Genomic DNA, 13484 nt, shown 5'->3' with positions numbered 1-13484 from the left:
GAGGAATACTCTGAGGTGGTTTGGCCATGTGGAGAGGATAGAGGGTGAAAGACTGATGAAGAGAGTGTATGTGAGTGAGGTGGAGGGGGGGAGAGGGAGAGGGAAGCCGAGGATGAGATGAAAGGATGGGGTGGAGAGGTATATGAGAGAGGGGGATGCAAGTTGGCAGCAGGGCAGTGAAATGACAGGGGACAGGGCGACGTGGAGGCGATTTGTTTGTGGGCACCCCGAACGGGATTGAGGCATCTGGCGATAGACAGAATTCAATCATCTTGCTTACATACTTGTCATGACTTGGGTCTACTACCTTCCTCTTTTTTATTACCTCCTGGTTATGTACCACTTTCGAACCTGCGATCCAATTACTTTGTAAAATAAATGTATTCTTCTCCTCCTCTGATCTTCACTCATTCTTTGTTATTTGCTTCCTCCCTCTTCTCTTTTAGTGATTCCAGAGCCTCTTGAGTTAGGCATCTTTGAATTCCTCTTTTTCCATGAGGTTCTTTGCATTTTTTAGTATCTCCACAGTGTTTACACTCTGGAAGGTTACCTTTAGGGGCCTTGACTTGTTTCTTTCATATTTTTCTAGCCTTTTGTGTTCCTCTATGTCTTTATTACAGATTTCCTCTGATACTTCCTTCAATATGCTCATTACATTTGCCATCTCCTTTTTGTCTCTCGAGATCCTGTTTTTTATTTCTTCCTCTTCTATACAAGTGATTACTATAGATTTGTTGATATCTGCTGAATCTCAGACCAATTTAGGATTGTTTTGGATTATAGTTTTCACTTCCTTTTTAATGCTTTTTTCTTCAACCCTTGTTTGTAATTCTTGCTTTACTTTCACCATTTCAGCATAAGTGGTTTCCATATAATTTTTGTAGCTTTGCATCACTTCATTCACCTGTGTTTTCTTCTCCTCAGTATCAGACTGCTTACTTGCCTAATTGTCTCTGTATCATTTTTGAACTCTTCCATGATACTCTCGTGGTTGACTATTGTACTTGTCATTTCACTAATTTTCCTTCTGAGTGAACCCACTTATACTGTCAACTCATCTATTGTTGTGTCTTTCTTGTTGACTTCCTTTCCTAATTTTTCTATTTCTTTCTTCTGCATGTGCAACTGTTTCTTAATTTCATCCATTTCATTCTGAAATGCCATCTCCAATCTGTTTATCCATTCTTCCGCTTATTGTACATCTCCATTTCAATCAGTTCCTGGTAGAAATCAACATCTTGCTTTCTACCTTTATCCCTTTTCTTTTCCAAATTTGCTTTACTATGTAGGTGGACATCATGTGGTACTAAGAGCACATATTCTGCTTACATTCCCTGGTGCAGACAAAACAACTAATCGGTTGATGCTGCTGGGTGCATTCCTGCACTACTTTTTTTATTTTACTATTTGAACAACTGTCTTACTTAAAACTTTCTCTTTTATGTTAGGACACCTTTTAGTTTAACCTGGTACAGAGCTTGACTCATATACTGTAAAGATACTAATATAGTTATGGCCAACTTGGCCAGGTTTGGCCAGAAGAAGAGTGATGTGACGTGCGTCCTCTCTGCTCGGCGCCTCGTGTGTGTGTGTGTGTGTGTGTGCACGCCCAGGATTATAGTTTATCAGATTATGACGAACGTATGATGATGATGGTGATCTCCATAAAATCAGTTTGAGCACCCCATACTGGCTAGAAAAGTTTATACTAAACAATTATATCCATTACAATGAAATAAAAAGACTAAAGCGTGAAAAAAATATTTAAATACCCACTCAGAGTAACACAAACAGGTTCCTAACTTTACTTTCATCTAATACAATCGTGTGGCGTCAGGTGGAACAGAAAATTAATGTACTGACCTTGACAGCCCTTCACTGTGAGTAATCCACGTTACATAACTTTTATTTAATTCGTACCACCAAAGAAAAGTTAACGAACATTACGTCTATCTCCTCCAGTTTGAACACCCATTTCATGATGAATAAAATACTCTTGAGATTGCAAGACTAATTTATAAGTATACCCTGGGTAAAAAGCCAGGTGGTGCACTCACCTTAGCTCTAAATATATGCCGTGAGCTCAGTTCCCGCTGGATCCGGGTTTGACTCCTGACTTTGACAATGAATAAGCTGTCAAGTTCATTTACCCTCTTGTAAAGGAAAGTTGACAGTGTGTGTCCATGCATCCCAGAGGAATGGCCTTGTCAAAGAGGTTGCTTTTGTTACGATGGTTAATTGCTAAACGAAACTGTCATTTTACCTGGCGATGGAGAAGCGAACTTATCAGTGTGATGGTGAGCAAGTACAGCCCGGATCCGGAAACTGGAGTCAATATTTAGCCTGCAATGGTAAGTGAATGTGCTTCAGAGATGCACACCAACTAGAAGATCAACGCCCCTGGATGTGATAAGCACTGAAAAAGTTTATAGATAAGAAACAGTGTTCTTTTGCGAGTGTTGGTAATTCGGAAATTTTGGTTCATATGTAAAAGCCTAGTCTACGAGTAGAAGCTCGTCATCCAAGATAACTCGGGACAGAGAAGGGTGCTGCCATGAAGATGGCTGCAGAGAAGTGTGGAGTACAATGGGTGAATCAGAGGTAGTGTCAGTGGATGCTGACACGGTCCAGGTGTCCAGGAATAAAGTCGTCTCACCATCCTGAAGTAATGGGGAGTAACGATCGGACAGAGATGTACAGGTCAACAGTGGTAGGTGGGCCTGAACAGGCAATGGACGTGGTTGTCTGATGGGTGGCGTCAGGGTCAAGGATTGCAAACATGTGGATGTTTATGGTAACCTCATGCAGTTTGCCTTCCCCTCCCGAGCCAGAGTATGGATCAAAGAAGCTGTTCCATAAACTAGGCATAATTTAGAGACCACTCTGTAATCGCTTCCACACAGACAGCAGATAGGTGGATTGGTCCAAGTCAGATCCTCAGGTTGGAACATAATGAATCCTTAGCACACAGAGCAGTGGACCTTGTTCCAACATATATCACCGTTATGTCCAAACTGGTAACAACTGTAGCAACGAAAGAGGGAAACGTAGACAGGCTAGCTAGATATACCAAGGGCCCAAAGGTGACTTGAGGTGGAGGAGTTGGGGAAGAGGACCAGCAAGGCAGATCCGGACCCCCAGAGAGCCTTGCTGTCCATTCTCTTGACCTCTTCCTTATAACTAATCCTTTAGCTTACACTGTTAATCTTTCCTCTCCATTGAGCCCCTCTGGTCACAACCCTATCACCTTAAACTGTTCTGTTGCTACAGTACAGCCTGTGGACCCTCCAAAGAAACGTCGGTTATGACACTATGGAGTTGCTGATTGGAAGGTCCTCAGACAGTACTTCTTTGATTTTCCCTAGAATGATTATTGCTCCCATGACCGAGAGCCATCTGAGTGTGCCATGCGCATTACAGAGGCTATTCTCTCAGGCATGGAAGCATACATTCCTTTCTCATATCCTTTGACTAATGCAAACAAACCTTTGATTAATCACACTTGTCCTAATGCTGTCCACAACAAGGAGAAGGTCTACAAAAGGTACTAGAGCCAACACTTTTATGTTTCTGCCCGTAATCGTGCTAAGTCTGTTCTTCACTCTGCTAAAAATAATTTTATCTGTACTAAATGCTCTCAACTCTCCAACTCGAATTCTTCCCGCTCCTTCTGGCATCTTGCCAAAAACTACCTCATCATCTTTCCCTCCTCTTTTCCACTCTGATGGCTCTGTAGCTATATCTTATACTGATAAAGCAGAACTCTTTGCTCAGACTTACTCCTCCAATTCCACCTTAGACGATTCCGGTGCTGTCCCTCCATCTCTTCCCCCCCCCCTCTGACTTCCTCATGTCTGACATTAATATTTCTTCAAATGATGCGTTTTTTGCCATCACTGGCCTCCATACTAACAAGGCTAATGGGCCTTATGGGGTCCCTCCTGTTGTCCTCAAGAACTGTGCGTCTGTGCTTAAACCCTGCCTAGGTAAACTCTTTCATCTTTGTCTATCAACTTGCACCTTTCCTTCTTGCTGGAAGTTTGCTCTCATTCAGCCTGTCCCAAAGAAGGGTGACCATTCCCAGCCCTCTAACTCTCCCAATTGCTTTAACATCCTGTATCTCAAAAGTTTTCAAGTTTATTCTTAAAAAAAAAAAAAAGCATCTTTCGTATCACAACCTTCTTTCTGATCGTCAGTATGGATTCCACCAGGCATGCTTCACTGGTGATCTCACCTACCTTTCAGACTCCTGGTCATCCTCCTTCAGGGACTTTGGCGAAAGCTTTGCCATTGCACTTGACATCTCAAAGGCTTTCAATCGAGCCTGGCATAAATCTTTCATTTCCAAACTACACCCGTACAGTTTCTATCCCTCTATCTGTGCCTTCATCTCTAGCTTCCATTCTGATCGTTCTATAGCTGCGTTGTAGACGGCCACTGTTCTTCTCTGAGAGCTATCAATAGTGGTGTTCCTCAGGGCTCTGTCCTATCACCAGCTCTCTTCCTTTTATTCATCAATGACCTTTTATGCTGTACATCTAACCCTATCCACTCATATGCTGATGACTCCACCCTTCACCTTTCCATTCTCTTCCCACACCGTCCATCTCAGCAGTTGCTTCAACAGACATGGGATGAGACTATGGCACACCTAATGTCTGACTTGGCTCATATCTCTGATTGGGGTAAAAAGGAACTTGTTTTTTTAATGCATCAAAAACTCAGTTCTATCATCAACCCGACAAAATCTTCCACAGGAGTACCCTCTAATTTTTAACTATATCCAGCTCAATCCTGCATCATCTTTAAACATACTTGGGGTTTCATTCTCTCTGGATTTATCTTGGAAAGAACATATTACCTCTCTTGTAAAATCTGCTTCAGAGAGATTGGGTATGGTAACCCGACTCCATTATCTTCTTTATCCCTGCACAGTTGTTGACTTTATATGCAAGTTTTATTCACCCCTGTGTTGAGTACAACTCTCATGTGTGGTCAGGCTCCCCACACACATGTCTTCTCAACAGGGTGGATTGACTCTCCTTCTCTTCCTGGCTCCCTTCAACCTCTGTCTCTTCACTGCACTGTTGCATCTTTATCACTTTTCTATCGCTTCATCAATGGTCACCCATCCACTGAACTGTCTGCTTGCATCCTCCACTACGGCAGGGACGTAGCACTCGTCTGACAACAAATCCTCATCCCTTTTCTAACTATCTAATGCATAGTTAACCACAACTTCCAGTCCTTCATGTATGCAACAGGTCAACTCTGGAACTGTCTTCCTCTGTTTGTTCTTCCTACTGACTACAATCTTCAGTCTTTCAAATGCAGTGTGTCCAGGCATCTCGAAATGAATGGATCTGGCTCTCTGTTATCTTGTTTTTGCTTTTTCTTGGAGGGAGCATTTTGCAGATCCCTGGCCTCTGGTTCCTTCTTCCTTGCATTAAAAAAAAAAAAAAAAAATCTCTGTTGGGTTTCTCATAGAAAGACGATGATCTGCCAAAATCTCATCAGCCCCCACTCAGGGGCTTACAAGCTAGTCAGTATTTCATCCATAGAGATATCCACTATGATTTTTTTTTTTTTAATGCGAGGAAGAAGGAACCAAAGGCCATGAGCCTGCAGTAACAGTTCCCTCCAAGAGAAAAACAAAATACAATAGAGAGCCAAATTCAAGATCCAATCATTTTGAGATGCCTGGACACACTGCGTTTGAAAGACTGGAGATCATAGGCAGCAGGAAGCACAGACAGAGGGAGACAGTTCCAGAACTGACCTGTCGCATAAATGAAAGACTGGGAGTAACGGTTAACTCTTGCATTAGAGAGTTGGACAGAAAAGAGATGAGAGTTTGCTGCCAGACGGGTGGTACGTGCCCGTCGTAGAGGTGGAGGAATGCAAGCAGACAGTTCAGAGGAGCAGTGACCATTAAAGTAGCGATAGAAAAGAGATAAAGATACAACAGTGCGGCGAAGAGACAGAGGTTGAAGGGAGTCAGTAAGAGGGGGAGAGTTAATGAGACGAAAAGCCTTTGACTCCACCCTATTGAGAAGAGCTGTATGTGGGGAGCCTCCCCACTCATGAGAGCTGTACTCTACACAGGGGCGGATAAAACCCCTGTATAGAGTCAACAATTGTGCAGGGGTAAAGAAAGAGTGGAGTCGGCTTAGCACACCCAATCTCTTGGAAGCAGATTTTACAAGAGATGTAATATGATCTTTCCAAGATAAGTCCCGAGTAAATGAAACTCCAAGCATGTTCAAGGATGATGCAGGATTAAGCTGAATATTATTAAACATTAGTGGGTATACCTGTGGAAGATTTTGTCAGGTTGATAGGTGTAAGAACTGAGTCTTAGATGCATTAAAAACAACCATATTATTTTTACCCCAGTCAGAGATACAAGCCAAGTCAGACATTAGGTGTGCCATAGCCTCATCCCTTGTTTGCTGAAGTAACTGTTGAGATGGGCGTTGCGGGAACCGAGTTGAAAGGTGAAGGGTGGAGTCATCAGCGTATGAGTGGATAGAGTTAGATGTACAGCTTAGAAGATCATTGATGAATAAAAGGAAGAGAGTTGGTGATAGGACAGAGCCCTGAGGAACACCACTGTTGATAGATCAAGGAGAAGAACGATGGCCATCTACAACAGCGGCTATAGAACGACCAGAAAGGAAGCTAGCGATGAAGGCACAGATAGAAGGATAGAAACCGTAGGAGGGCAGTCTGGAAATGAAAGATTTATGCCAGACTCGATCGAAAGCCTTTGAAATGTCAAGTGCAATGGCAAAGCTTTCGCCAAAGTCCCGAAAGGAGGATGACCAGGAGTCTGAAAGGTAGGTGAGAAGATCGCCAGTGGAGCGTCCCTGACGGAACCCGTACTGACGATCGGAAAGAAGGTTGTGATAGGAAAGATGCCTTAAAATTTTTCTATTGAGAATTGACTCAAAAACTTTTGAAATACAGGACGTTAGAGCAATTGGACGATAGTTGGAGGGTTGGGAGTGGTCACCCTTTGGGACTGGCTGAATGAGAGCAAACTTCCAGCAAGAAGGAAAGGTACAAGTTGACAGACAAAGGCGAAAGAGTTTGCCTAGGCAGGGTGTAAGCACAGAAGCACAGTTCTTGAGAACAACAGGAGGGACCCCATCAGGCCCATATGCCTTGTTAGTACTGAGGCCAGTGATGACAGAAAATACATCAACTGAAGAAATTTTAATGTCAGACATGAGGAAGTCAGAGGGGGGAAGTGATGGAGGAACAGCACCGGAATCGTCTATGGTGGAATTGGAGGAGAAAGTCTGTGCGAAGAGATCTGCTTTATCAGTAGAAGAAATAGCTCCAGAACCATCAGAGTAGAAAAGAGGAGGGAAGGATGATGAGGTAAAGTTGTTAGAAAGATTTTTGGCAAGGTGCCAGAAGGACCGGGAAGAATTCGAGTTGGAGAGTTGAGAGCATTTAGTATTGATGAAATTATTTTTAGTAGAGCGAAGAACAGACTTAGCACGATTCCGGGCAGAAACGTAAAGATGATGTGATTCAGGGGTGGGTTGGCTCCAGTACCTTTTGTAGGCCCTCTCCTTGTTGCGGACAGCATTAGAACAAGCGTGATTGAACCAAGGCTTTCTTGCATTAGTCAAAGGATATGAGAAGCGAATGTATGCTTCCATGCCCGAGAGAATAACCTCCATAATGCGCAAGGCACACTCAGATGGCTCCCGGCCATGAAAGCAATAATCATTCCAGGGAAAATCAAAGAAGTACTGCCTGAGGGCCTCCCAGTCCACGGCTCCAAAATGCCACAGACGACGCTTCCCTGGAGGGTCCACAGGCCGTACCGGAGTGATAGGACAGGTTAAGGTAATAAGGTTGTGATCGGAGGAGCCCAACGGAGAGAAAAGATTAACAGAGTAAGCAGAAGGATTAATTGTGAGGAAGAGGTCAAGTATGTTGGAGCTCTCTCCAAGGCGGTCAGGGATACGGGTAGGGTACTGTACAAGCTGCTCTAGGTCATTAAGGATAGAAAAGATGTAGGCTTGTTCACCAGGTGGATCCGTGAAAGGAGAGGAGAGCCAAAGGTGGTGGTGAACACAATTGAAATCTCCTAGAATGGAGATTTCAGAGAAAGGAGAAATGGATAGAATGTGTTCCATCATAGAAGTAAGATAGTCGAAGAATTTTTGATAGTCAGTAGAATTAGGGGATAAGCACAGATACATTTAGTCAGAGAATGACAGGAAAGCCGAAGGCAGAGTGTGGAGAATTCAGAAGAATCGAGTTCAGGAACACGAGAGCAAGATAAGTCGTTGCGTATATATACACAACAGCCACCTTTGGCTTTGAAATTACTATAGAGAAAGTAGGAGGATACAGAAAAGGGTTTGCTGTCAGTTGCCTCAGACAGCTGAGTCTCCTTTAGAAAAAGAAGGTGAGGTTTAGAGGAGGAGAGGTAGTGCTCAACAGAGCGAAAGTTAGAGGAAAGGCCGCGAATGTTGCAGAAATGAAGAAGAAGAGAGTCAGACAGTGGTTCCAGGCACCTCGAGTCGTCATCGGGAGAGGGGCGGATGGTGGGGGCATTTATGGTCCCCCCCCGCTGGGGACTCCGAGGCTCGGTGAAGAGACGCCATTTTTTTTTCAGTTTTGAATAGGAAGTGTAGTGTGTACTGTGCATGTAGTTTGGTGTAGATAGAGAAATTTGTACTGGAGAGCATGCTGGCCTACTCTCTGTGTAACTGAGACACTGAAAAAGTTCAGCAAAGGGGGATGGTCAGGAACTAGTCCTGAGGGCTGATGAAACGGGAGCTCCAGCACTCTCTGTCATCAGCTTTCCATCCACCTCGGGAGTACTGCCCTGCTCGACTGGTGCTACAGTCTACTCCTCTGAGTAGATCCGACCATAAGAAGCATCTGGAACAATTAGCATAGAACAATAAGTGTAATGAGTCAGATGGGGAAAGTATTGTTAAGAGTGATAGGGGAAAGAATAAGACGAAACATAAATAGCAACGTGTCAAAGAAGCAGTATGGATTTCGAAGGAGCAAAGGCACTAGAAATGCTACTTTTGCATTGCGAATGTTGATAGAAAGATATCTGGAAGTACAGATGAATTTATACTTGTGTTTTGTGGATTCTGAAAAGGCCTTTGACACCGTGAGGCATGAAGAGATGGTGAGAATGTTGCGAATGGTTGAGGTAGATAATAAGGATATAAGAATCATTGCAAACCTGTACTGGAATAAAAAAAAGCTGCTGTTAGAGTCGGAGAAGAGAAGACGGAGTGGGTGACTAAAAAATGAAGAGTTAGACAGGGATGTGTTCTGTCGCCAGCCTTGTTTTCTTTATACGGACAAGTTGTAATGGACAAACTGAAGGAACTGGAAGGGGTCAAGGTTGGTGGTAAGAACATTAATAATTTGAGATATGCTGATGACACGGTACTGGTGTCGGATTCGGAAGAGAAACTGCAAGAACTGGTGGATAGATTAGTGGAAGCATGTCAACAGAAAGTAAAGAAGATTAACATCAGGAAAACAAAGGCAATGATACTAACAAAACGGAGAGAAGCGATAAATATCCAACTTAATATCCACGGCAGCTATATAGAGCAGGTGAAAAGTTTCGAATACTTGGGTGCTGTTATATCAGATGACGGAGGAAGTGAGAAGGAAATTGTAAGAAGAATTGGAATTGCTAAAGGAGCTTTTGGACGAATGAGAAAAATTTTAACTAACATAACTATGGATATATGGACACTAATAACAATGTTGAAATGTTTTGTCTGGTCAATGCTATTATACGGATGCGAAACGTGGACAGTAAAGAAGAAAATGAGAGAGAGATTACAAGCAGCTGAGGTATGGTTTTTGAGAGGAATAATGCGAATATCAAGGATAGAAAAAGTAACAAATGAAGAAGTTCTGAGAAGGGCAGGAGTGGAAAGAAAAATAATGAAGACTATAAGGAAACGACAGATGGAATTTTTGGGACATGTTATAAGAGTAAAAAAAAACTTGAAAATGACTGTTTACTTGGAAGAATAGAAGGAAAAAGAGCAAGAGGAGGACAACGATTAAAGTATATGGATTGTACTGTATAAGAAGCGATTTACAAGAAAGAATCAGCAATGTGGAGTTAATCAGGATAGCTGAAGATAGAGGAAGATGGCGCTCTATGGCCGCTAACGTAGCATTACCGGCATTTCGGTAAAGGTAAAGGTAAAAGATCTAGGGTAGAAAATAGTTCTCCTGTAGATGACACTTCATTCTCCCATGGTGGTCAGCTTTTTCATGGCCAGGGAGACTGATGTTACTACAGCGAGTTAGCCAAGAATGCCGTGCCCCAGACCCAGTCCATTATCGGTACTCATCCTCATGGCAATATCTGGCAATGCGCAAATTGTTAATGTCCCTGGTAAGGGTACGAGAGTTGTTAAAAACCGCCGTTTCATCCACCGATTTAACAATGAAGGCTACCAGAGAACTGCCGAAGCCAGCGAATAACGAACTGCCGGTGCCTGTTAGAGCCAGTTATTCTGCCAGCTCATGTCCACCACATTCCTCCTCCTCCCTGGCCGAAAAAAATCCACTTCGAGTCCAGACCATTGAAGCCCTGGTAATGCTGGGTAGAAGGTGGCATGCTGAGATAGGGGACCTGTGTCCATATCAACCCCGTCTGGATCGTCAAGTCCAACTTCAGACAAGCGCATGAGCCATGTCCAGTTGCCACGAGATTTCAACACGGAATCCTCGTCACACTGGTCGGAATCGAACATATTCTGAGGAAAACTGGTCAATCGTGTAAGACGGGGTAAAAGGTTGAAGAACAACGCCCCGTTTCACTGTCACATTTCAAGCACTTCGCTTCTCAGTACCAGAACTGATGCAAGAGAAACAGAAAACCCAGAACGTGATCCAAAGCAACGGGTTGTTGTTGTTGTTGTTGTTCCGACTTCTATCCCACTCTACACAATCGGACAACCTGCAACAGATTATGTCAGATCCCGACCACAGTGTGATGAGGCCCAAATGCTATACAGTCAGTTGTAGCCAGGAAACGGCATCAGGACTTGTGGCCTCCAATGTTTTGCTATGCTACCGCAAGTATGAAAGGCAGATATTTAACACCTTTACTCCGATGGTGTTATTAAAATATTTTAGCTAGCCAGGTGATTATGTTAAATTTAAGAGACTTCTTCAACTGGAGGGATTTGATACGGCTTTCTTCCATCGACTGAGAGCCTTTATAGACTGAATGAGCTGTTGTCTGGTGGAGGAATGGTGATAGCAAAAATGCGTTATCGGATTGCCGATGCTGAGCACTTGGAGAGATAACTCTGTACCATGCTGCTTTAAAACTCATGCAGCCTGGCAGTCAAGTTAACTACTTTTCCTGTCTCAATAGTTACTTCGAGGATTAAGAATAATCGTGGCCTGGGTCTGATTCTCGTCTCTAACTGTCACTGATTTTTCAAGTATGATTTGAGTCACTTGCAAGTAAGCTGTCGTCAGTTGAAGCAATGATAGCATTGTCAAGTTGATAAGTTGATAAACTGAAGACATAATAAAATACCAAGTACCGCCAAGTTAAATAACAATAAATCAAGAAAGTGTCAATAATACCAGGAGGTGAATATCATTCAAAATACTTAATTTCTTTTCAATCATTTCTTCCTACTGCATACTTGTTCTCTCGCAACTACTTCTACATCTAAACTCTCTGTCGTCCTCCATTTCTTAATATATTTGATTTTATTTTATCTTTGCCCCATTAAAGACGTTGACGACAGGAGAAAAATGTAATACACACACACAAAAAAAATGCACATGTATTACTAGTGACGTGACGTGGGTGTGTTTACCTCTAGTCCGCCGACATCGTCCTGGAACAGTAGAGTGATGGTACCGTAGTCGGTGTGTGGAGCGATGCGGGTTGTGCCAGGGGATACATGTGCGGGCACAGGTGGATAGTACAGCATCCGGATGCAGGTGGTGTTCTCACTGCTGCCCATCTTCTCGTGTTTGGACGTGAAGTAGGACCGCTCCAGACCTGCCCACAGTACCATAAGATATTCTCATTTTTCCTCTATACTTTGGTCACTTTAACTTAGCCTAAAACTGCTATCTCTCTATCATGATTACTAAACTTTAACAAGAGATGAACACTGAAGCCCAGTGCTAGTCACGAAATAGTGCCATGGAAAGGATGTAGCCGTATTATTATTTTGTTCTGCCTCTGAGTTAGGGAAACTAAATTGCAAAATGGTGAAAATCTTCTCTCCCAAGTGAAGGTGGATGAAGGACAGCTTATTTTCATACGTCAGAAGTGTTAAAATACAGCCATGTCACTACTTCCTTGTTATAGATCACTGACAACGTAGTTCCTCACATACAACCCTCTTGAATTTTTTACTGTGTACGTGTCTCACGCCAGATTCGTTGTTATATATCACTGACAGTGTTCCCTCAAATACGGTGCAACTACCAACAATATCTGTATTCTGTACATGCCCTTCACTCTGAGGTGTATATGCTTAATCTCTTCACGTCGATGACATATTTATGATGATGTTCTTACAATCTCCAGATAGTTTTACTTAGTTTTGATAGGACTTCCCACCTGGAGGAGTTAGAAATAGCCTCCATTTACCCCTTTATTACCAAGGGCCTGTTCAATACTGACTCAAATCACCTGATATTAGCAAAGATTAAATAAAAATACATCACCGTGCTGATTTTAGATCCTCAGGCTTTCCTTCCTTTCATTTATTTTTGTAACCCTCTCTCTCCTTTCACTTCATTTATGTATATACACTTCATCAATTCAACATCTTTGCTCCACATGACTTTACTATTTTAGCACACCACTCTGCGTGTAAAATTATACCATTTCATTACACACCATTATTCTTCAGCACATCATCCTGCTTGTATATCTCATACCATTTGATCACATTCCATTATTCTTCATCATATCACCCTGCGTGTATATCTCATACCATTTAATCACACTGCATTATCTTTCAGCACTTGTCACTTACTTTAAACACTTTCGCCCTATTTCCTTCTTCTGTAATTTGGCTTTATAAATAATCTAATGTTATTCCAGTGTCAAGAACTGAACTGACTGTAATAATATGCATGAATACTATTACTAAAAAAAAAGAAAAAATAGTAACGGTATGACATTACTCCGAAATTCATATTGTTAGTCTATTATGAGACTATTTTTTTCGAAATAATTATTTTGCCTCTAATTATTGTTTCTAACACCGTGCATACCAGTGATGTAAAGCTAACTGGGCAGTATTTTCCGGGTTGCCATTATTTATTTATTTTTTAAAATATTGGAGTTACATTTCGTAGTTTCCTGTCATGTGATACAGAGTTACTACTCAGTGATGTATTGAAAATTTGAGCTAAAGTTGTGGATATTACATTTTTCACTTCTATTAAAATTCTAGGACAAATTCCAGTCGAGTGGC

General features: G+C 42.4%; 1 protein-coding gene across 1 annotated transcript in view; it reads right to left on the bottom strand.

Annotated features, from left to right (window-relative positions):
• Positions 1 to 13484, bottom strand: part of LOC145397805 (uncharacterized) — a 432859-nt gene that overhangs the window by 220167 nt on the left and 199208 nt on the right. Inside the window, exon 5 of the mRNA XM_080270825.1 lies at positions 11862 to 12049. Within this exon, the coding sequence (XP_080126951.1) occupies positions 11862 to 12049 (188 nt within the window). The remainder of the gene's footprint in view (positions 1 to 11861; positions 12050 to 13484) is intronic.

Source organism: Coenobita brevimanus, chromosome 43 (genome assembly GCF_032717465.1).
Source record: "Coenobita brevimanus isolate Jiangsu-jjx chromosome 43, ASM3271746v2, whole genome shotgun sequence".
Classification (NCBI taxonomy): Eukaryota; Metazoa; Arthropoda; class Malacostraca; order Decapoda; family Coenobitidae; genus Coenobita; species Coenobita brevimanus.
Note: the sequence above shows the minus strand (reverse complement) of the source record. Positions and strands in the feature narration are given on the sequence as shown.